Genomic DNA, 22,435 nt, shown 5'->3' on the forward strand with positions numbered 1-22,435 from the left:
ATGCCACCATAATAAAAAAAAAATGAAGAAAAAAATTATCTCACCATATTCCCTACATCTAGGGGGACTGTCTCTTACTGATTCTGTTTCTTTTGTTCCCCTGTTTCCTCTCTCTCCACCTTCATTGCTTCTGTCTTTTTGGGAGTTCTATTCTTTTATATTTCTCCTGGTTTGGCAGTTTTCTCTCCTCAGTTCTGAGATCAAGTTGCTTAAGTAGTTGGAAGTTTTGCAGTTGAAGACCCTTGATAAAAAATAAGATTAGGAAGCCTGAGTGACCTATGAAATGCCTGATAAATTTTTATCTTCACTAATATCGAACACTAAAATTTAGCACAGTAAATAAAGAAACCATCAATAGCGATTTATAGTTCTTAAATTATCAGTATGTGTATATTATAATTTCCACTTATCACTCCTGGCTGATTTCACCTTTTTAGGATTTTCAACAAGAGAGAGTGGTAAATCTGGTTTGTTTTGATGAAGCTGATAAATAGAGCTTCTCCTCATGCCAGGTTTCTTCTCCAAATGTCCAGTGCCTTCTACAGGACATCTAGTTGCTATGGCCCACACTAATCCCACTCATGGTTTTCAAGCCAGCTTTGGGGAGCCTGAGATTGGATCTTATAATTTTTGACAACTTGGTAAGGAAAAGCAAGAAAAATCATCACTTAAAAGTTGCAAGCAGTTTTCAGTTTCTAGAAAGGGAGAGACTTCAGTTCTCCTTGGGGCTGACTGATTCTTTGCATGGGGAAAATTGCTACAAAAGGCAACTTTTTGCTACAAAAGTCTTTTAGTTTCCTAAACGTAAAGCAAATATTCACCAGTGAGCTGAGAGAAATGTTAAATCTGGTGGAATGGAAATTATTTTCTCACTTTCTTTCTTCTAAGAAAGCAGTGGGGAGAAAGGCATTTCTTTGCTCTGAGTTTAGAGTTACTTGTGCAGAACACTCTTGCTGGCACAGTAGGTGTTTACAGGAGCTAAGGCTCAAGACAAAGGGACTAACGAGGACAAGAGGTAATAGAAAGTAAGGGGGAACTGGATGGACTATAGATGTCCTGCAGGCCTACTGATGTCCCACATAGCTGGCTAAGATGGACATTTTTCAATGTACTGAGTTGGCGTGTGTCATGAGTATGTGAGTGGCTTGTTAGAGGCACATCACACCCTTGTGGATAGGGATGTGTTTGTGTTCCTCTGCAGGAAGTGGACTTCTACTCTCAGATGTGCTGAGGCAGGAAATAAAGAATGGGGGTGGTGGGCCTTAAACTATTGGTAAGGAGAAACTTGTCCCTCTCTGAGCCTCATGACACTATAGTCTGGGCTCTGAAATGTTAGTATATTCAGAGTATTGCTGGAGCTGCAGATGAGCTGACCCTCACTGTGGAGCAGGACTGAAAGGTGTTTTTTTAGGGGCTCAGCTGCTGCTTAACATTTCCAGTTTATTAGGGCATTGGTTCAAAAAACCATGGTTCCTGTTCATGGTCTAGCCCAGCTCTGTCCAATAGAACTTCCTGCGAGGATGGAAATAATGTAGGGAGGAGGCAAGAGAACTCAAAGTTAAATCAAGGTATATTCAGAGACTGCAATGTGCTTATTAGCCCTACGGCCAGGCCACATCACAAGGCAACCAGCAGAACAAAGGAAGATTTCTGCTGGGATTACTAACACAATTTACCCACACAATGAAGGGAAAACAGGAAAACAAGAGTCTTTAAGTTGTGCGTGCACAAAATAAGCAGAATCGTTCATTGCCAGCAGGACTTTCATGCTATGTACTCTTACCTTTCACACTGTATACCCATACCATCAAAAGAAAATGGGTATACAGTCTTTAAACTGTAATTCTTAGAAACTAATAAGTATATATAAACTGAATTCCTCGAATACTCGGGGTCCTTCACTGTCTTTCTCACTCATTCTCATGGACTTTTCTCAGTCTCTCTCACTGTCTCTGTCTCTCTGTGTCCCTCTGAGTCTCTCTCAGGCTCTCTCTTTGTCTCTCAGAGGACATCATGCTCTATCTATGTAGCATTACCCCTGCTCTAACTTTCTTTTTGACTCTAACTCTGGCTTGCACTTGAATTCCTACCTGCGCTCAGTCAAGAACTAATTCTTGGTGCAGGGCCACTTGGGGGAATTTTCCCTGTCCTGCATCAGAAATGATTTCTGCTCTGTCCAGTATGCCAGCTACTTGTCACATGAGCACTTGAAATGTGGCTGGTGTGACTGAGGAACTGAATTTTAATTAATTTATTTAAATGTAATTCATTTAAGTTTAAATCCAAATAGCCACATGTGGCTGGTGCTACCATATTGCATAGCTCAGGTGTAGATGGCAGGAAACTATAAAGCTGTAACGTCCTGAAGCCTGAGCTGTGATGATGGCTGTTGTCATCAGAGGACACAGAGCCTCCAAGAGGCTGAGTCACCTGTGTTAGGGGTGGAGCTGCTCCAGAAGGTCCTGTAGCAAGATACAGTAGGAGAGGGCAGTGTCCTGACTGTGCCAGGGCTCAGGCTGCCTGAGAATGGGCCCCTCCCACAGCTGACCACACCAGGAGCCCAGGCAGTAGGATTGATCAACAGGCCCATAGTGTAAACTGATATCCACTGCCCGCTCAGTGCCTGTGTTATGCTGGTCCTCCCTGTCCATCTCATTACCCAGAAATGTAGACAGTCCAGCTAATCAATGAGCGCCACATCTCTCCTGTTGTATCTCTTTGCCTGAACCAACTCCCCCTGCCCCAAACCCTCTCCTGCCCCAACGCTGCTCTGGGATGGGCAAGCTCTGCTTTGTCCTTAACCTTTTCCCCTAAGGTTCTATTGAGCTCTTGCCTCAAATGAAACTCAAACACACTGTTCCCTGAGGAGACTGTTTCCCCTGAATCTCCCTTAAGCAGAGTCAGCTTTGTTCTCACCTTCACATGCACACCTCAGGAGCAGGAGGTTGGGTTTTGGTTTCCTAGGACTTCCAAAACAAATTTCCATGACTGAGTGGCTTAAAACAACCGAAATTTGTTTTCTCACACTTCTGGAGGCCAGAAGTTCAAAATCAAGGTGTCATCAGGGCCATGCCCCCTCTGAAGCCTCTAGGGGAGGATCCTTCCATGCCTCTTCCAGCTTTTGATAGCCCCAGGTGTTCCTTGGCTTGTGGAAGCATCACTCCAGTATTTGTCTCCATCTTCATTTGGCTGTCTTTCCTTCATGTCTCCTGTTTCTCTGTGTCCAAATTTCCCTTGTCTTATGAGAATGCCAGTCTTTGGATTAGAGACTACCTTAACGCAGTATGACCTCATCTTGATTCATCAGCAAAGACTTTATTTCCAGGTTGGTCACATTCACAGGTAGCAGGGGTTAGAACTTGAATGTATTGTTTTGGGGGGCTATAATTCAACCCACAACAGGTGGGGTAAGTTGCTCCGTTGCTCCCTCCTTCAAGCACTCCTGCTGAATCTCCTGGCATCTGGTTATATTATTGCCCCCTTTCCTTTTTGCTGTCATTTGTTGGCTCCAGGTCACTTTGTCTCACCCTATAACAATTCCTGACTCATTGTCTTCCTTTCCAAGAATGAAATTATCTTTCTTGATGATTCTCTTTCTTTTTTTTTTACTGTTCATATACAGGGATTGATTCTTCTAAACTTTGACGGTTACGAAAAAAAAAACGATAATTTATTGAATTAGTTTGTGACATAGTATATTATAGATATCTATATTATCTATAAATTCATTATCTCCCATCTGTTCCTTTCCTCCCTGACTATCTAGCTACTATCATATTACATTGTGAACTGTATTCCTCAAGAGGTGTTCATCCTATGCCTAACTATCAATCCATTAATTTAGGCCTTTTAACCTTTTCACTCCATTCTCCCAGCTAAACCCCTCCCCTCTGTTCATCACCAAATTGTCCACTATATTTATGAGTCTGTTTTTAATTAGTTTGTTCTTTTTGTTCCTTAGATACTGCATATAAGTGATGTCATGTGGTATTTATCTTTCTCTGTCTGACTTATTTCACTCAGCATAGGAACCTCTAAGTCCATCCATGTCGTTGCAAATCGTGGATTTCATTTTTTTTTAATGGCTGAGTAATATTCTATTGTATATATAAACCATAATTTCTTTATCCAATCATCTGTTGATGAGCACTTAGATTGCTTCCATATCTTGGCTATTGTAAATTGTGCTGCCAAGAATATTGGAGTGCATAGATCTTTATGAATTATTGTTTTGGTTTTCTTTGGGTAAATACCCAGAAGTGCAATTGCTGGGTCAAAAAGAATATCTATTTTTAATTTTTTGAGAAACCTCCACACTGTTTTTCACAGCGGCTGCACCAATTTGCAATCCCACCAACAATGCATGAGGGCTCCCTTTTCTCCACATCCTTGCTGACACTTGCTGTTTTTTGATTTACTGATGATAGCCATTCTGACAGGTATGAGGTGATATCTCATTGTGGTTTTAATTTGCATTTCTCTGTTGATTAGTGACCTTAAGCATCTTTTCATATGTCTGTTAACCATCTGTATTTCCTCTTTGGAGAAGTATCTGTTCAGGTCTTCTGCCCATTTTTTAATTGGATTGTTTGATTTTTTTTGTTGTTGAGTTGTAGCCTGTCAGCTTTTGAATCTCTACCTCCACTTTCTCATTAGATGTACTCTGCCTACCTCTGACACCTTCACCTCCTTACAAAGTTTAGACTTTAAAATGCATCATTTTAATCATTCCTTTTCTAACTTCCTCAATTCCTTTGCCCCTCATTCCCTCTGCTGCTCTTGCCTAGAAAAATTTGGATCTTCACCGAGGCCATCTTATCTACCTCCCTATACCTGCACCCATGTAGGCGAATAATACTGGAGGTTACCTGATTAGGTCCACTTTATGTTCATTACCACAGACCTCTGATGGGATACCCAGCACTGCACAGCATTTTTACTATGTTTCCCTGGTATGTTTATTTTCCCAGCATATTAGTTTTTCACTGCTGTGTAACACATGCCCAGAAACTTAAGAGAACATTCATTTATTATCTCACAGTCTGTAGTTTGGAAGTCCTGGTGGGCTCAGTTGGTTCTCTGGTCAGGGTCTCACAAGGCGAAAATCAAAGTTGCTCAGGCTATCTCTTATCTGGAGGTTTGGGGCAAGAATCCACTTCCAAGCTTATTTAGGTGGTTGGCAGAATCCAGTTCCTCATAGTTGTGGCTGTGAGGCCCCTGTTTCCTTTCTGGCTGCCAGCTGTTCCTAGTGGCTGCCCACATTCCTTGTCACATGGCCAGTAATGGCACATGGAATTAGCATTGTGCTTCAAGTCTATTCATCTTCTCCGTCTTTCTCTTCTGGAACAAGCCAGAGAAAGTTCTCTGCTTTTAAGGGCTCACATGATTAGATTAGGTCTACCAGGACAATCTCTTTTAAGATCAGCTGTTCTAGATAACATAACCCAATCATGGGGGTGACAACTCTTGTCATTCACAGATTCCAGAGATTGATTAGGGGGTGTGGAATCTTGGGAGGCTATTTTTAGAATTTGGTTACCACTCTCACTTTTGAATGACTATTTCATATTATCTGCTTTTTTCAAACCTCTCCTGTTTTCCCTCTATCTCTTCACCTTCATTTAGCTGATGATCTTGCTACTTGTGTGGAAACCCCTGAACTTCCCATTTTCAGGTTCACAAACCTCCACACTTCCACACACACATCTTTTTTTTCACTTTATTTCTAGCTCTAGATCCTTCCCTTCTTGCCTCCCCAGAGACTCAGCTTCTTCACCAATCTTTTTCTGTCTCTTGGAATAATTACCAACAGCATACAACCATGCTCTAGCATCTCCATCTTAAAAATAAACACACGTTTCTTAAACCCACCCCCATACCAGTCACTATCAAACTTCCTGAAAAAAGTATGCACTCTCCCATGCACTCTCACTCACCCACTCCAATCTGACTTCTATTACCACTACTCCATCAAATTGCTCTTATTACAATTACTATTACATTGCTGCACCACAGACTAATCCAAAATTTAGTGGCTTTAAACAATTAATGTATCTCATGCTGCTGTGGTTGACAGGTTCAGCTGGGAAGTTCTCATTGGGGCTTTCTCATGAGGTTGCATTGAGCAGCATCTGGGCTTGGAGCATCTGAAGACTCAACTGAGCTGGACATTGAAGATGGTGCACTGATACAGCTGGCAGTTGATGGTGGTTATTGGTTTAGCTGGGCCTGGTGACTGGAGTGCCTACACATGGCCACTATGTGACTTGGGCTCTTAGAATGGCACCTGGGTTCCAACAGGGTATGCCCTAGGAGTGAGCATTCCTGGAGAACCAGGTGGAAGCAGCAAGGCTTCTTATGACCTGGCCTTGGAAGTTATGCAGCATGACTTCTACCATATGTTATTGGTCATAAGCAAGACACTGGGCCATGCCAGTTTCAAGGGGATGAGATTACACAGAAGCATAGTTTATTTAGATACTCTCTATCATAGTTACCAACAACTTGTTCCTTATCTTATTAGACTTCTTAACAGCAGTTGACCTAGTTGATTACTCTTTTTAAAATTTTCCCTTCTCTGGCTCCACAGACCCCTGGCTTTCCTCTTACCTTGCTGGCTGCTCTTTAATCTCCTTTCTTCCCCACAAAGTCTAAATAATGGACCACTTTAGATTTGAGGCCTGGACTCAATTATTTCTCTATAACGTCTCCCTGCATGATCTTACTTGTCCCATGATTAATGTCTACCACCCAAATGCTGATGTCTACCAAATTTTATCTCTAACACTGACCTCTCCCCTGTGCTGTCATCTTGATACTTCCATTTAGATGTTTAATGGGCATCACAGATTTAACATATCTACTTTCCCACCCTAATACTCTCAGCCTTTTCTGTCTCAGTAGATGGCATCATTGTTCATTCATTGTTCGAGCAAAAGGCCAAGAATCATTCAGGATTCCTTTTCCTTTTCTTTCAAACCCTTTTACCCCTCATCCAAATCACTAGTAAGCAAGTCTTCTCTGTTTTTTTGGCAGGGGGCGGGGCGGGAAGTGGCAGGCATTAATATATTTCTTTAAATATATTTGATTTATATTGTTTAGCAAACTGATATATTTATAGAGACAAGTTATTACTAGGATCATAATGTAAAAGCAGTCTGTTACCCCATCCTAAATTCTCATTCACCAAAGCAACCACTCTCAACTATTTTAGCTACTTTTTTTCTATTTACTTCTATATTTTAAAGTTTCTCATATAGATGGCTATTTCTTGATTTTTCAGTTTTAAGTATTATCAATTGACTTTCAACTATGGAAAACAAGGTTTAGCTCTCTTGTACGCCCATTTCCTCCCCCATCAAACACATACATTTATCATTCTTCCATCCTCCAATATAGCTTCATCACAATTTTTGGTTAAAATCACTGTTTAGTGTTTATATTAGTATGACTATGTAAATATTATTCATAGCTAAGCCATGTAATGTGCTATGATTAGAATTCTTTTTTCCTTCCTCTGGAGTTAATTCTTGCCTTTTTTTTTGATTGTTGAGAATTAAAAAATATTTAAAAATAATTATAGATTTATAGGAAGTTGCAAAAATAACACAAAGAGATCCTTTATCCCCTTCACCTGGTTTCCTCCAATGGTAGCATCTTACATAACTGTAGTATAATATCAAAACTGGAAAATTGATATTGGTAAAATCCACAGATCTTATTCATATTTCTCCAGTCCTCTCAGTTTTAATTCTGTAGGTATTGCAGAATCACTACTTATCTCTGCTTTTGCCATTACATTTTTTTTTTGTCCAAGGTGCCATCATCTCTTGATTTTTTGCCTCTATTGTTATTCTTCTCCAATCCATTTCCCACAAAGAAGCACAAAGGATCTTCTAACATTATTAGATCAATTCTTTTATCACTTACCTGTTGCCCTTTGAATAAAATTCACTTCACCATGACCTCCAAGGCCCTAAAGGGACTTGGCTTTCACCTAGCTCTTCAGTGACATCTTGTACCAAGCCTTGCCTGGACACCTTGAGTGTGCTCTTACTTTTCCCTCTGTTCCCTCTGCCTGGTTGCACTTCCTGCAGCTCTTCAGGTAGCTGACTTTTTCCTCATCTTTCAGGTTTCAGCTCAAGGCCCGCTCCTCAGATGCTCCCTGATTATCCTGACTAAGGTTTCATCTATCGTTCTTGTATTACCTCCTACATATAAATGATCCCAAACTATAATAGTTTGATTTGTTGATTTACTTGTATAATGTTCATCTTCTATATTGTACTATAAGTTTTATGGGGTAGGAACTTGTCTATACCACTCATTATTCTCACTATCCTGCACAGGTAATTATACTCTCTGGCATGGAGGGTGCATTGTTTTTTCTTTTTAATAATTAAAAAAATTTCAATTACAGTTGACATACACTATTATATTAGTTTCAGGTGTGCAACATAGTGATTAGACATTTGTATGACTCACGAAGTGATCACCACAATAAGTCTAATACCCATCTGACACTGTACATAGTTATTACAATATTATCGACTATATTTCCTCTGCTATACTTTACATCTCCATGACTATTTTGTAACTACCAGTTTGTACTTCTTAAGCCTTTCCCCCTTTTCACCCATACTTCCAACCCCACTTGCATCTGGCAACCGTCAAAATGTTCTCTGTATCTATGTTTGTTTCTGCTTTGTTTGTTCGTTTATTTTGTTTTTAGATCCCACGTATAAGTGAAATTATATGGTATTTGTCTTTCTCTGTCTGACTTATTTCATTTAGCATAATATCCTTTAGATCTATCCATGTTGCAGGTAGCAAGATTTCATTCTTTTAATGGCTAATATTCCATTGTGTGTGTGTATGTATGTGTGTGTTTGTGTGTTTGTGTGTATGTGTATACTGGGATTGTATGTCTCTTTTTTTCTCCAGGTTAGGGAAATTTTCCATCATTATTTCTTTATCCTTTCATCTATTGATGGACACTTAGGTTGTGTCCATATCTTGGCTATTGTAAATTATGCTGCAATGAACATATGGATGCACATGTCTTTTCGAAGTAGTGATTTTGGTTTCTTCGGATAAATACCCAGAAGTGGAATTACTGGGTCTTTCATTGTCAGTTATCACCTTTGTTTTAAGTCTATTTTGTCTGTCATAAGTATTGCTACTCTAGCTTTTTGTTGGTTTATTTGCTTCCATTTTCATGAACTGTCTTTTTCTATCCCTTTATTTTCAGTCTGTGTTTTTTTGATCTGAAGTGAGTCTCTTGTAGGCAGCATATGTAAGAGTCTTGTTTTCTTATCCATTTAGCCACTTTATGTCTTTTGATTGGAGCAGTTAATTCATTTATATTTAAAGTAATTGTTGATAGGGCTTCTGGTCAAGATGGCGGAATAGGTAAATGCAGTGCTTGCCTCCTATCACAACCACATCAAATTACAGCCAGACTACAGAATAGCCATCATGGGGAGTTGCCTGAAGTCTAGCTGAACAGAAGTCCCACAACTGGGGACACACAAAGGGGCCACCTCGAGACTGCTGGTGGGGGTGGGTAGAGACATTAAAACGGGTAGGTCCCAGACCCGCGTGTGGTGTTTGAGGATTAGGAGAAATATTTTGGCTGTGGAGGTCCCCCTGGAAGAGTGAGTCTCACACTGGGTTCTGCAGCACAGGGTTCCAGTGCCAGGAAGAGAAGTCCCCACTACTTCTGGCTTTGTAAACCAGTGGAGATTGTGGCTGAGTAAGACAAAGGGCCTCTGGAGGCACAGACATTACTTCTAAGGGGTCTGCGTGCAGACGTACTTACTCACGGACTTGCTCTGAGCTCCAGCACTGTGGCAGTAGCTTGAAAGGCTCTGCAGACATATTGGGAGGAACTGAGTTGGCTTTGGGGCAAGGTCTGGAGGGGTAACTTTCTCCCAGATAGAAATGATGGCAGAGGGCACTATTTCTTTGTTGAGTCCTCCCCATTGCCCCACATGCAGACCCAGGTGGCTGCCATATCTGAGTCTCCATCAACGAATATTTTGTGCCAATCCCTTGTATCCTGCAAAGTTTCTTTTTTTCCCCCTCTTTAATCCCCCTCCCCCATTTCCACCCCTGACCTATGGATGTTGCCTTTTCTCCTTAAGAACTGGATCTCTGAAGGTGGAGCATCTCCTCCCACACGCTTGCAGTGTGCACCCAGAGCTTGGTGCCCCCGGGGCCTGGCTCGCCTGGGTCTTGGCACCCCTGGGGCCTGGTGCCCCTGATGCATTTGCGGGACCTGGCGCAGCTGGGGTATGGTCTGTGGTTCTACCTGAGGTGCAAATCCGGGACCTTCTGTGTGTAAAACAGACGTGCTAACCACTACACTATGGAGCCACCCACAAAGTGACAGTCTTATGGGAGGTCCCTTGTAATTAAACTGACTGCTTTTTTCTGGCTGCTTTTGAGTCTCTCGTTGTCTTTAACCTTTGGCATTTTAATTATGATGTGTCTTGTTGTGGGCCTCTTTGGGTTCATCTTATTTAGGACCCTCTGCTCTTCCTGAGCTTGTATGTCTCTTTCTTTCTCCAGGTTAGGGAAGTTTTCCATTATTATTTCTTGAAATAGGTTTTCAATTCCTTGCACTCTCTCTCTGCTTTCTGGTACCCCTGTGATGCAAATATTATTACACTTGATGTTGTCTCCAGGTCCTCTTAATCTAGTCTCATTTTTTAATATTTTTTTTCTTATTGCTGTTCTGATTGGGTGTTTTCTGCTAACTTATCTTCCTAATAGCTGATTCAATTTTCTGCTTTATCTAATCTACTATTGATTCCCTCTAATGTATTCTTCATTTCAATTATTGTATTCTTCATTTCTGACTGGTTCTTCTTTATGTTTCCTATCTCCATTTTTGTTTCCTATCTCTTTGTTAAAGTTCTCACTGAGATCTTTGAGCATCCTTATAACCAGTGTTTTGAACTCTGCATCCGATAGATTGCTTGTCTTCATTTTCTTTCTTTCTTTTTTTTTTTTCTGGAGCTTTGTTCTATTCTTTCATTTGGGACATGTTTCTTTGTCTTCTTATTTTTTCCTGTGTTTGTTTCTTTGTACTAAGTAGAGCTGCTATGTCTCCTGGTTTTGGTAGAGTGGCCTTATGTAGTAGGTGTCCTGTGAGGCCCAGTGGTGCAGTCTCCCCGGTCACCTAAGCTGGGTGCCCCAGGTGTGTCCCTTATATGGGTTGCATGTACCCTCCTGTTGTACTTGAGCCTTGATTGCTGCTGGCACATCAGTGGGAGGGATTGATTCTCAGGCTGATTGGTTGTAAGAGCTGGCTGTGACTATAGGGCAGGAGCCGTTGTATAGGCATTGACCTCACAGAGCTTTAGCGGGACTCTGGTACTTGCCCAGCTTTTGGGTGCTTCATGTGTGGAGGTGGTTGGGTGTTGCTCTGGTGTGGTCTGAAGCTGGCCATCGATTGTGTTGGTCTGGGGCCTCTTAGGAAGGGCTCTTTTGTAGGCCAAGTTCAGCTGCTGCCTGTGCTTTGCCTGGGGACACTTGGTATGAGCTAAGAAGTAATCTGCAGATAGTTGCCACTTGTGCTAGGCTTGGAGGTGCCTTGGAGAGGATAAGCTATGAACTAAGGCTGGCTGCTGCTAGTGTTGGGCTTGGGGCTACTTAGGAAGAGGTATGGGGCATGCCAAGGCCAGCTGCTGCTTGTTTGGGGTTTGTGAACCTTTGAGAGATTTTAGGAAAGTCTAAAGCATGAGCCAAGACAGGCTGTTTGTATGGAAGAGCCATTGGAAATTGGCTTGGGTGGGCCCACAAGTTTGGTAGGGCAGGGTCTCAGGGAACCACCAGGGCAAGGTGAACAGTTTTACGTAGGTTGATGGAGACTCAGATATGGTGCTTGCCTTCACCAGCGTGTGTAGGCTGGGTACAGGGAAGGCTCAACAAAGGAACAGTGGCTTCTACCAGCACTTCTGTCTGGGAGAAAGTTGCTTCTCCAGCTCTTGCCTCAAAGCTAGACAATTTTGTTTCTCCCTGTATGTTCCTGGCACCTTTCGAGTTGCTGTCCTAGTGCTGGAACTTAGAGTGGTGAAAAGTCCATGCATGGGCCTTTAAGAAGAGTGCCTGGGACTTTAGCTGCCCTCTGTCTCACTCAGCCACAATCTCTGCTGGCTTTCACAGCCAGAAGTTATGGGGACTTCTCTTCTTGTCACTGGAACCTTGGGCTGGGGAACCTGATGTGGGGCTGGGATCCCTCACTTCTCAGGGGTGACCTCCACAGCTGATATACACCTCCTGATTTTTAACTGCCTCATGTGGGTGTGGAATCAGCTTATTCTGTGTCTCCACCCTGCTACCAGTCTTCCCAAGGCTTCTTCTATATCCTTAGTTATAGGACTTCTGTTCAGCTAGACTTAAGGTAGTTCTCAATGACGGTGTTCTATAGTTTAGTTGTAATTTTGAGGTGGTTGTAGGAGGAGGAGAGCACAGTGTTTGCCTACTCTGCCATCTTGACTGGAAGCTGAGTGTGCACATAGTAAATGTTTGAATTAATATCTACTAGATCAGGGACTCTGATGATGGGCCCATGTGCTCTGAGAGCTGTCATAGCAGCCAAGTTGTGAGTTGGCCAAGAGAGGAGCTAAGACCTGTCCCTAGAGTGAATACACAATGGTTGCTATTCCTTCCCAAGCTTTTCACGATATAGAAGAAATAAAATAATTTTTTTTTTGTAATTAGCTTACAAAATAGTAGAGCCTGCTTTTAGTGCTAACTTGTACTCATGACTCTTCCTCTGGGAAACCCTTTAGCCTGGCAAGGAACCCTACATATATATTTCTATAACACTTTATTGAGGTAAAATTTACATTTGATGGAATTTACCCATTTTAAGTGTATAGTTGATGAATTTTGAGCAATGTATGCACTTGTGTAAGCACTCCAAAAAGTTCCCCTGTGCCTTGGCTGCTTCCCTTAAAAAAAAAAAAAAGAACAACCAAAAACTGGTAAAATACACATAACATAAAATTTACCATTTCTAAATGTACTGTTTGGTGGCATTAAAAGTACACTCACATTATTGTGCCACCACCACCACCATCAATCTCCAGAATTCTTTTCATCTTGCAAAACTGAAACTCTGTACCCATTAAATAATAACTCCCCATTCCCTCATGCCTGTAGTCCCTGGCAACCACCATTATACTTTGTCTCTATGAATTTGACTTTTGTCTTTTTAAAAAAATTATCATTATTCTGGTAAAAAAAACCCATAAAATTTACCATCCTAACCATTGTTAAGTGTACAGTTCAATAGTGTTAAATAATAGCTTCTGTTTTTTTTTAAAGTACATTTAGGTTTAGTTGTGAGTGCAGAAAACTCCAAATAACAGTAGCTCAAACACAGTATTTCACAGCTGCTCTGACAGCTCTACCATCACTAGGAATCCAGGCTGCTATCTTGTGCTTTGTCATTTATAACATAATGCTTCTATCTCATAGTCCAAGATGGCTACTCTAATTCCAGCCATCAACTCCACATTCCAGCCACTATGAAAGTGAAAGGGAGAAAAAGGCATATATTCTCCCTTTAAGAGCACTTTGTAGAAATTACACACGTCATTTTGTGCTTATGTCTCATTGGGCAGAACTTACTACATAGGCTTATCTTGCTGCAAGGGAGCTGCCTTCTACACCATGTGTCCACTTCCATACTGTCACCTGTCCCCAGGTTTTCCTTCTTCCAGGCAGTCTTCACAGGACATGATCCTCCCTTAGGGGTGGGTGGATATTTGGGGCTGAGAGCTCTGGGCAGGAAGGCAAACCCACCTTTGTCCTGAAGTTACGACTGGGTTGAGCAGAAAAGAGCTGATGACCCTCACACTTTGCCAGTACTCCAAAGGACTCCAGCCCTAAGATTTCTTCAACAGTAGATGAGGAAATGATTTATTCTTAATTTGGGATTTGCTTCTTTCATATGTAAAGACAAATACGCCCTTTACAACATGAAAACTGCAAACATGGAGAAGTAAAAGTCATGTTGAAGAGGCTGGAGGACGCATGTCACAGGTCCCTGGACACCTGGCAAATTTACTGGTTGGTTGGTGAGAGTCCCAGGGTCTCCTCATGGTGATCCCCTCCTTCCTGAGGGAGTCCCTCGAAGTCTGTGAGACCCTCCCACTGTGCTCCCTACAGGTATTCCTGTCTTGGTGGACGATCTAATCAAAAATGGGGGTATGGAGAGGAGCTTCTGTTGCTATTGAACAAGAATTCCATGCCCTAATGTGGGGAATGAGATGGCTGAGGGGACACGGGAGAGAGGTGAGGAGAGGTGGGGAGTAGATTGATGAGTTGGGGTCTGGGGCATGTGTGTGGGAACCAGAGGGCTTGCCCTAGCCCTCTTTATAATTAGCCAAGTCACTGCAGACATCCCACAGCTTTCACAAGACCTCCCAACATGACCAGAGAGGAACTGGTGGCAGTTGTGCCTACCTCTGAAAGCCCGCAGCAGCCCAAGTCCACAGCATGGTCTTTCTGATTCGGCTTATGTTGTGAGGCCTGATGGATCTGACTAAGTCGTAGGGCCCCTTCTCAGTCCCAGGCCTGTTCCCTTCTCCTTTCCTGTCTTCCTACAGTCTTTGTTCCTCTGATGGCCTCTGTGGCTTCATAAGTTAACCCTACCCACTGCAGGCCTCAGGTTCTTCTCCCCTAAGCATGGCTGCAGAGAGCAATACTGTCTCCCCAGAATCCTTGTAGAATATGGCTGCTCAACTCTTCAGGTAAACAGTGCCAGGGTATGACAAAGACCATATATGAGGCATTGCACAGGTACCAGGGTCTTATGGTATTTTCACTTAGCTTCCCAATTCCTTCCAGCTTTACCTCTTACTACCCTAAGGGTGACATTTGAACTCCCTGCCCCCACAGTCTCTTCTCATTTTCTTGGCACAGTGCTGGAGGCTCAAAGCAAGGCAGAACAAGAGGGGCCTGTGTCCATTGGCATTCCTACCTCTGGAGACTCCATGGTAGCTGCACCATGTTGAATGACTGTCAGCCAACATGGGGATGGGTGGGCATCATGGTAGGTGCCACAGGCAGCTATCTCCTCCTGTGGACCTCTCTTGCCCTTTTTGGGTATGGTCACTACAGGGGCTACTACAGGGGCATTGCTGGGAGCTGTCAGGAGGGTTGGAAGCTGGTGGCATGAATTTAGATCCTGGGCCTTTAAGCAAATGCTCAGAAAGAATCCTCTTATCCAGTGCTAAATACCAAATGAATCAGCCTCTGGATAGTTGCCATCCCCCTGCCCACTGCCAAATTTCCTGGCAAAGCAGAGGATGTCTGGGGGCTGCCTCACTCGGCTGGCAACTGGAACCTGGAACCACCTTGTGATCCTGTTCCAGCCCTCAATGCCAGGATGAGCCCTGATGCTCATCAGTCTACTAATTGCCCTTTAGGGGAGGGAGACAGAGATGGGCCTCAGTGCATCTCCCCACCCCTAGACTTTTATTTGGCCATATTGGATTTAAGAAGAGATGTTGTCCTTACACTTTGATGATGCGGGTCGCTCCCACTGTGCCCCTTCCCTGCTTCCTTCCCTGCCCCAGCACTTGCCCTCTCCACAGCAGATGTCAACTCAAGGAGACATTTCTGAGAACAACCAAATCTGAGAAGAAAAAGAAGACTCTACACCTTAGTGATTGTTAACATATTCTGGAGCCAGGACCATGTGGCTCGGCCCACACGTTGGCAGATGAGTCTGTCATTCCTACCAGGTGAGTCAGCAGAGATGGAACATTCATTTATTTGGGCAAATGTGCCATGTTAAAGTCATTCTGAGAAGCCCAGCATGCAGTGGTCCACCCTGGTGGCAGGGAGGAGAAGGGCCGATGAAGGCAAAGAGGAAGAGGTGGCAGGCTGGACTTCCCTGATGCGTGGAGGAGGGCATGCCTGAGGACACACGGAGGGGCAAAGCAGAGTCAGGACAGTTTCCAGAGACTTGGTTTTATTGTGCATTTTTTTTTTTTCCTCATTGAGATGCCATAAACTATGTGGGCAGAGCCGCTGGGTGGGAAGCTGGATGTTGGGAAAAGCCATCTCTCAAGGTGTGTCCTCTCGTGGGTCTCACTCCATGGCCTGCCTCAGGTCCTTCAGAGATCCCCAAGAAGTCAGGCCTGTAGGGCAGGGGGCTGTCTGAGGATCAGGCACCAGTCAGCTAGGGTGGCACTGACTGGGAGGGAAGGAAAAGCCTCCTGAAGAAACACTTGAGCCAAACTGCACAGCTCTGGGGCTCCCTCTGGCCTGCCTTGCTGCCTCCGGAGTTCCAGAAGCTCTTAGAAACTTGGGACAGCCAGGGAGGGGACTTTTCCTACTCTACCACCCTTTCAACTGCTGGTTGAGGCAGTGAGGGACAGTAGGCTCCGATTTTTAGCATTCTCAGGTAGGGAGGTATGATGGACCCTTCCTCTACGTTGCTTCTCCAACCCTCTATTAGCACTGTTCCCCAGGCAGAATCTGCATTTCCACTGGACCATGCCTCTGGCCCAAGGCCCCTAGGGGACTTCTGCGGTGGTAAGAGGACAGCTTTTTTGCTGTGGCAGAGAATGCTTCTGGAGATGCTCAGTACTCCTCTCATGTGATGGACCACAATTGCTTAGTGGTGCCCTCACATCCAGGGTCTTTGGGTGCCTCCTTGCCTGCTTGGAGACTCACTAGACCCAAACATACCCCACCTCTCTCCTCATCATGGTCTCTCCCAGGCTTCTAGTCCCGGTGGGCAAGGATGACTCCCTCAGCGACTGGTACTTCTCCATCTTACAACCCCTCACATGCCCTCACTCTCCATCAGGTCCCCAATACTGGCTTCCCTTTTTCACAAACTCCCACAGAAAAGGATGGATAAGCCCTAAATAAACCAGACAGAAGCAGCTCTGGAACAAAGAGGACAAAAAGCCAGTAGCGTGAGGAGAGAATGTGAGGTGGCAGTGGGGGAGTGGGTAGATAATGGCATGCAGCACTGGAATTCCTTATGAGGGGTGGGGTCCCCATTTCCCCCCAAGATGTATAAGGGATTGGAGGAGGGGGGCAGCCGACTCAAGAGAAGTAGGATCTCGGGACCGGGCCTTGTGGCTTCCTGTGTCTTTTGTGGGTCCAACCAATCACAGGGAGATGAAATCCATAGCTTGCAAGAGGGGCAGGGAGAGCAGGGGCAGCAGCAACCACGAGGTGTTCTGGGTCAGCAGGCTTATGCCTCCACACTTGACCAGTTTATCTGTGGAGAGAGAATGGGGTAAAGGGGTAGGGCAGGAATGAAGAAAGACCAGGACTCAGCCACAAGCACTGAGCAAGGGCACATGGGGAAGCTGGCGCCATGATATCTTGGCTGGAACCAGGGCCAACTTGGTCTAATAGAACCATTTTTCCCATTTGCGGGTTCCTGAGCCCTTGAACAAACACCATATTAAATCTTTACTAAGTAAGCATCCTCACAAGAAAACTGTGGGTTAGGTAGCTGGCAACAACCCTGTTTTCCAGGTGAGGAGAAGGAGCGCTGGGGAGATCAAGTGATTTGCCCGCAGTCATGGTGGAAGCCTTTGCTACACCACTCTGCCTGTCTGACTGTCCCCTTAGCCTTTCCCCCCATTTACACTGAAGGCAGTGATTACTCAGGGCACAGGCAGCAGTTGGGGGAAGGGGAGGGAGGTTATAGGGCCCCTCTCCTCTCTGGCCCCGCCAAGGGGACTGCTTGCTGTCCTAGGCAGCCCATTTCTCCCCAGCCTGCCTCTCCCAGCTTACTTGGACTTGCTGTAGGCTAGCCTCACCTCTGAACACAGAAACAGTCTTGTTGTAGGAGGTAGGGTGCTGGCTAGAGAGGCGAAGTTCGCATGTGTATACTCCCTCGTCCTTGGTGGTGAAGCTGGATAAGTAGAGGACCTTGATGTTGTACTTGCTGGTGAAGTTGGTCCGGGAGCGGTATGTGTGTTCAGGCACCCCCACGGTGCCAAAAAGCACATGCTTCTTTGAATCACGGGTCAGGCTGAACTCGTACTGGATAGGTATAGTGGTGGTATTCTCATGGCGGCAGTCCAGACGAAGGCTCTGGTCCACGAGGCAGGCCGTCAGGCTGGTCACCTTCTGCCCACTGGCTACCTGCAAGACTGGCACGAGCAGTGCCTCTCTGAATTGGGGGGACCTGTAGAGCAGGGGGCCTTCCATCCACATTAACAGTAGAGAAGGGAGAGTTCAAGGGTCTGTTCTCTGAGTGCCTCTCCCCACCCCAGAGCTCCCTGCTGCAGACCCCAGCCTCCTTCCCTCATCCCCTCTAGTCCTGGGTCCTTTAGTCGCCTCCACCTTCTGAGGTCGTGAGGAGGAAGCTAGCTTCTCTGAAGGAAAGGAAGCCAGGGTGCTTGGAATCCCAGCCCTGCCCCTTGCCCAGTACCTGTTAGCAGGAGAGCGATACCGATGGCAGGGTTCATGGTGTCAAGAGCTCAGTTCTGGATCTGAGGGTAGGAACAGGATGAGAATCAGCCAGGAGATGAGGCAGATGTGTCCACACTTACTTCCATATGGCCATGGCAGACATTTAAGTCATTCTCTATGCAAGTGACACTGCTGCTACTTGTTTTTTTCTCCTCAGGGAAAGCAAGAGGGGGAGGGGGAATGTACCCTCGCTCTGAGTAAGTGACTTTAACTTTACCTAATTTCTTTTCCCTTCAGGAAGGTAGGGACTTCCTATTTGTAATTGTAAAGCACATGTAACACAAAATTTATCATCTTAACCATTTTTAAGTATACAGTTCAGTAGTGTTAAGTTCATCTATATTGTTGCATAACCAATCTCTAGAACTCTTTTATCTTGTAATAACAGAACTCTCTACTCATTAAACAAAAACTGCCCATTCGGGGATTTCTTGTTCAGAGGAAAATCCCCAATGTCCAAACAGTTCCTGGCACATAACAAATGCTGAAAAGATATTGAATGAATGAATGAATCTGAGCTTTAGAGACCAACAGAGCTGTGATGTCATTGAGAAAACGTGACGAACATCTGGCACTCTGCTCCATAGTAAGTGGTTCACAAACTAATTTCCATCCTCTTAGTGACTGTGGTTAGCGATGATGTTGGGTGTGTGTGGCTAAAGTGCTCTGAGATAGGACAGGCTACGGGAGTGTGAGGGAAAGTGAACATATTCTTACTGAATATGTTGTCTGATTGCATAGAAACCAAGATGTTTCCAAATGTCCAGCTCTCTGGACAGGATTCCTGGGCCTGCAGTTTTCCAGTCTGGCTTCAGTAGCCTTGCTGCTTGGGCTCTCTGCCCTGTCTTTATTTTGCAGCCTAGGCTAGACCAACATCCTGGCGAGCTGACCAAGCCTGTCTACAGCCTACAGTGGTGCTTGCAGGCGTGCAGCTGTGAGTGTGAGCCCGGGTGCGCATGGTGGGCCTCTCGCTCTGTCCAGGTTCCCCAGCGCTGTCCTGTGGCAGAGCGGTTTGGAGTCCCACTGAGACTGCGGCTACAATTAATACTGTCTCTGACCCTTGCCTAGAGGGACCTGGGCTTGCTATTGGAGAAGAAAGAGGGGTCAGTGAAATGTGTTTCTGGCTTTGATTCTCAGACACTGAATTACAGAGGAGTGCTGCAAGTTTGGGATCTAAAACGGAAGTGGCTGCTACAACTAGAAAGGGAAAAGGGGCTGGAGCTGAAGGGGGATGTAGAGCCAAAGGGAAGGTTAGAGAGCGGTAGGGGAGGCACAGCCTGTTTTCATCTCCTATGTGCTTTGCCTTCGCAGACCAGAACCAAGAGAAGCTCTGCACTCCCTCCCTCTTTAGCCCCTGTTCGACTAGCCCCACCCTTATTCCTTTTCCGTATTGCAATCTTCTCCTTTCTCTATTGAGGTCCCCCTTCCCCCTCTCTCATCATTTTCCAGTTCTCCCCTCCCCGTCTGTCTGCCTTCCTCCCAGTCTCCACCCGCGGCACTGCGGTTTCCCATTCTTCAATGCCCCGCACCCAGCTCATCAGCTTGCCGTTCTCTGTTCTCCCCCTGCCCCAACTTCAACGCCCCTCCCCCCACCTTTGCAAGCTGGGTCTGGGGACGTCTGGGTGGAGAGCGGAACCCAAGGCTGTCCTTGGCGCCCCTTCTCCCGGTTCTCCTCCATTGCCCCAGCTCCAGGCAACCATCCCCGCAGCAGACGAAAGCCCTGGACGCCCTCCTCAAAAGGTGAGGTGCAGCGAGGCCCCCGGCCTGTGACAATTGAGACCCGCTCCCGCCTCTGCCTGGGCTGACCCCTCCCCAAGCACTGCGTGGCTCTTTCCCAGGGCGCCCTCAGACCGTTTCTCGAAGCCTTGGATTGGGAGGGCTTGCATGGGCACCTGGAACCTCTCCCTGGATCCCGCCGTGGCTCCCACTCCCACCTGAGCTCCTGTCCTCCGCTGCTGTAGCCTCAAGGCGCGCCGCTGCCTCCAGTTGCTGCACCCTGCCCAGCGCCCGCAGTTTTCACCAGGGGTGGAGGGGGAGGGGGGGGGAGGCACCAGGAGGGCTGGGGTGGGAGTGAAGGAGGTGAGGGAGCTCAATAATCAGGAGAGAGCTGAGGCAGCAGGCATGGATGTCTTTTGGAAGGAAGCGTGTGTGTGTGGTGTGGAAAGTGGCAGTGCCACAAGGGGACCTGCCTCTTGGCCTGATGAGCCTGGCCAGGGAACCCGGGGATCAGGGTGGGGCAGCTCAGGGGCTGCCTCCCAGAACCCCGCAATGATTACCCCCCTTTTAAGGATTTAACCCTTTCTTCTGGCCAAGGCTTTCGAATCCTGTGGGAAAACCAAGGGATGAGGAGTGGAGGATGGAGGCCCGCAACAGTCCCCTTGAGCAGTGCGCTTGCTTCTTCGTTCTCGTTTCAGCTAGAGCTCATCTCCTCTGGAGGCCCCTCACAGTGAGAGGTTTGGGAATTAGAATTTTCCAGGCTTTCTCCAAAGGAAGGTGGTAGGTCCCCACCCCGCTCCTTCTTTTACATTGGAGCAGCCCTTTGGAAGCAAGGCAGGCACTGCTCCCAGTTTTTCCTGGTCCCCAGCCCTGCCCCACCCCCTCCTCTGTAGACTCCTCAGCCCTTCAAGGGCTTTCTTCTCTGGGGCACTCCGTCTCAGTTCCTGGGCTGGCACCTCTCAGCGCCGACAGCTAGAAGATTTTGCTTCCTGATTTCTTGTACTCCAAGTCCCTACACTATGTGTGCTCCATCTTCAGACAAGGGAAGGAGTGCTGCTTTTTACCAAACACTGTGCTAGGCATGCTGTTCGTGCTCACGTTAACCCCTTTCTCAGACAATCTGCTGGGTTCATCCCATCTCACTCCCACCCCATTTCATAGCTAGTAAGTGGGAGAGCTGGTCAGTCTACTTGGGCTGTGGAACTCCCAAGTCTTCAGTGCTGAGCCACTCCACTGCTGTATCCCAGCCCAGAGGGAGGGGAAATTATGGAACTGTGGGACTGAGGAGTAGATGGGACCAACTAGAAAGGAGACCAAGCTTTTAATTTCCTGGGGCACACGTCCTAGCTCCGTCAACTTGATGTCACCAGTTCTTGTTTTTTTTTTTTTCTTTTTTTATTGCCAATACTGATGACTTGTCTCTCTCACCCACAGGTAAGGTGAACTTTTTTGAACAATGGATTTTTTTGATTGATTTGCATTCTCATGGCCACTGTGTGAATTCTGGTCAGGACATCCTGTGGGCTGATGCTGCCTTCCTGCAGTCTGCCTGTCCATTCTCATATTTCCTCATAGAAGTCAGCCCTGGCAGCTTTGCTGCAGTTTCCATTACTGTAATGCTACCATTGGAAGCCAAATGCGGGCTAGCAAGTGCGAGATTGACTTCCCTCTCCCACCCTTGGAGATTAGATGGCTTCCAGCACTTGAGAGTGATGGAACTTGTTAACTTAAGAAGGAGCCTCATGGGTGGTCAAGTCCAGAGGCCATTCGTTCTGGTAAACAACAGAAGCTCTGGGGTACTTTATGAAAAATGCAGTTGCCCTGCCCACCTGGGATCTCCCTAGTCTAGCAGTAGAGCTGCCTGAGTCTGCACTTCTCACAGCTCTCCAGAATCTGGGGACTGCAGAACACTGGTCTGGTAAGACTGTCCTCTTCACAGATCAGGTAACTGGGCTTCTCATTTTCTGTAGGGTAATTTTTGAGGTCCTGGATGTCCTGGACCCTGGCTGCCATCATCCACCACCACCTCATCTTTCTCATTCATCTTCCTGCATTCCAGACACTCTGGCCTCCTCCCTGTCACTCCATGCAGTGTTTTTATTTTTACTTTTATTTTTTAAATTTTTTTCCTGCTTAACAGCTTTCTGATTCTAAGTCCAGGGATTGATCTTATCGGAACACAGTTGCTTTAGCTTGGAGCCTAATTCTCCTCCTTTCTCTGTCTCTGTCTCTGTCTCTGTCTCTATCTCTC

General features: G+C 45.7%; 1 protein-coding gene and 1 long non-coding RNA gene across 2 annotated transcripts in view; one reads left to right on the forward strand and one right to left on the reverse strand.

Annotated features, from left to right (window-relative positions):
- LOC120605714 (uncharacterized) overlaps positions 1 to 22,435 on the forward strand; it is a 98,656-nt gene that overhangs the window by 21,338 nt on the left and 54,883 nt on the right. The gene's annotated exons all lie outside the window — the stretch shown is intronic.
- Positions 15,770 to 20,509, reverse strand: THY1 (Thy-1 cell surface antigen). Its single transcript, XM_039866659.1, has 4 exons — positions 20,403 to 20,509; positions 18,428 to 18,488; positions 17,811 to 18,146; positions 15,770 to 17,260 (listed from the first exon to the last, which is right to left on the reverse strand). The coding sequence occupies exons 2-4, from the start codon at positions 18,462 to 18,464 to the stop codon at positions 17,148 to 17,150; spliced, it is 486 nt and encodes a 161-aa protein (XP_039722593.1). The 5' UTR covers positions 18,465 to 18,488; positions 20,403 to 20,509; the 3' UTR covers positions 15,770 to 17,147.

The sequence above is a fragment of the Pteropus medius genome, unplaced genomic scaffold (assembly GCF_902729225.1).
Source record: "Pteropus medius unplaced genomic scaffold, Ma_sr-lr_union100, whole genome shotgun sequence".
NCBI classification, from domain to species: Eukaryota; Metazoa; Chordata; class Mammalia; order Chiroptera; family Pteropodidae; genus Pteropus; species Pteropus medius.

Coding starts and splice junctions, on each gene's coding strand:
- THY1 (XM_039866659.1), bottom strand. CDS start 18,464: ATGAACCCTGCCATCGGTATCGCTCTCCTGCTAACAG. Junction 18,147..18,427: donor TATCGCTCTCCTGCTAACAG/GTACTGGGCAAG, acceptor TGCTCGTGCCAG/TCTTGCAGGTAGCCAGTGGG. Junction 17,261..17,810: donor GACTGTTTCTGTGTTCAGAG/GTGAGGCTAGCC, acceptor CTCTCTCCACAG/ATAAACTGGTCAAGTGTGGA.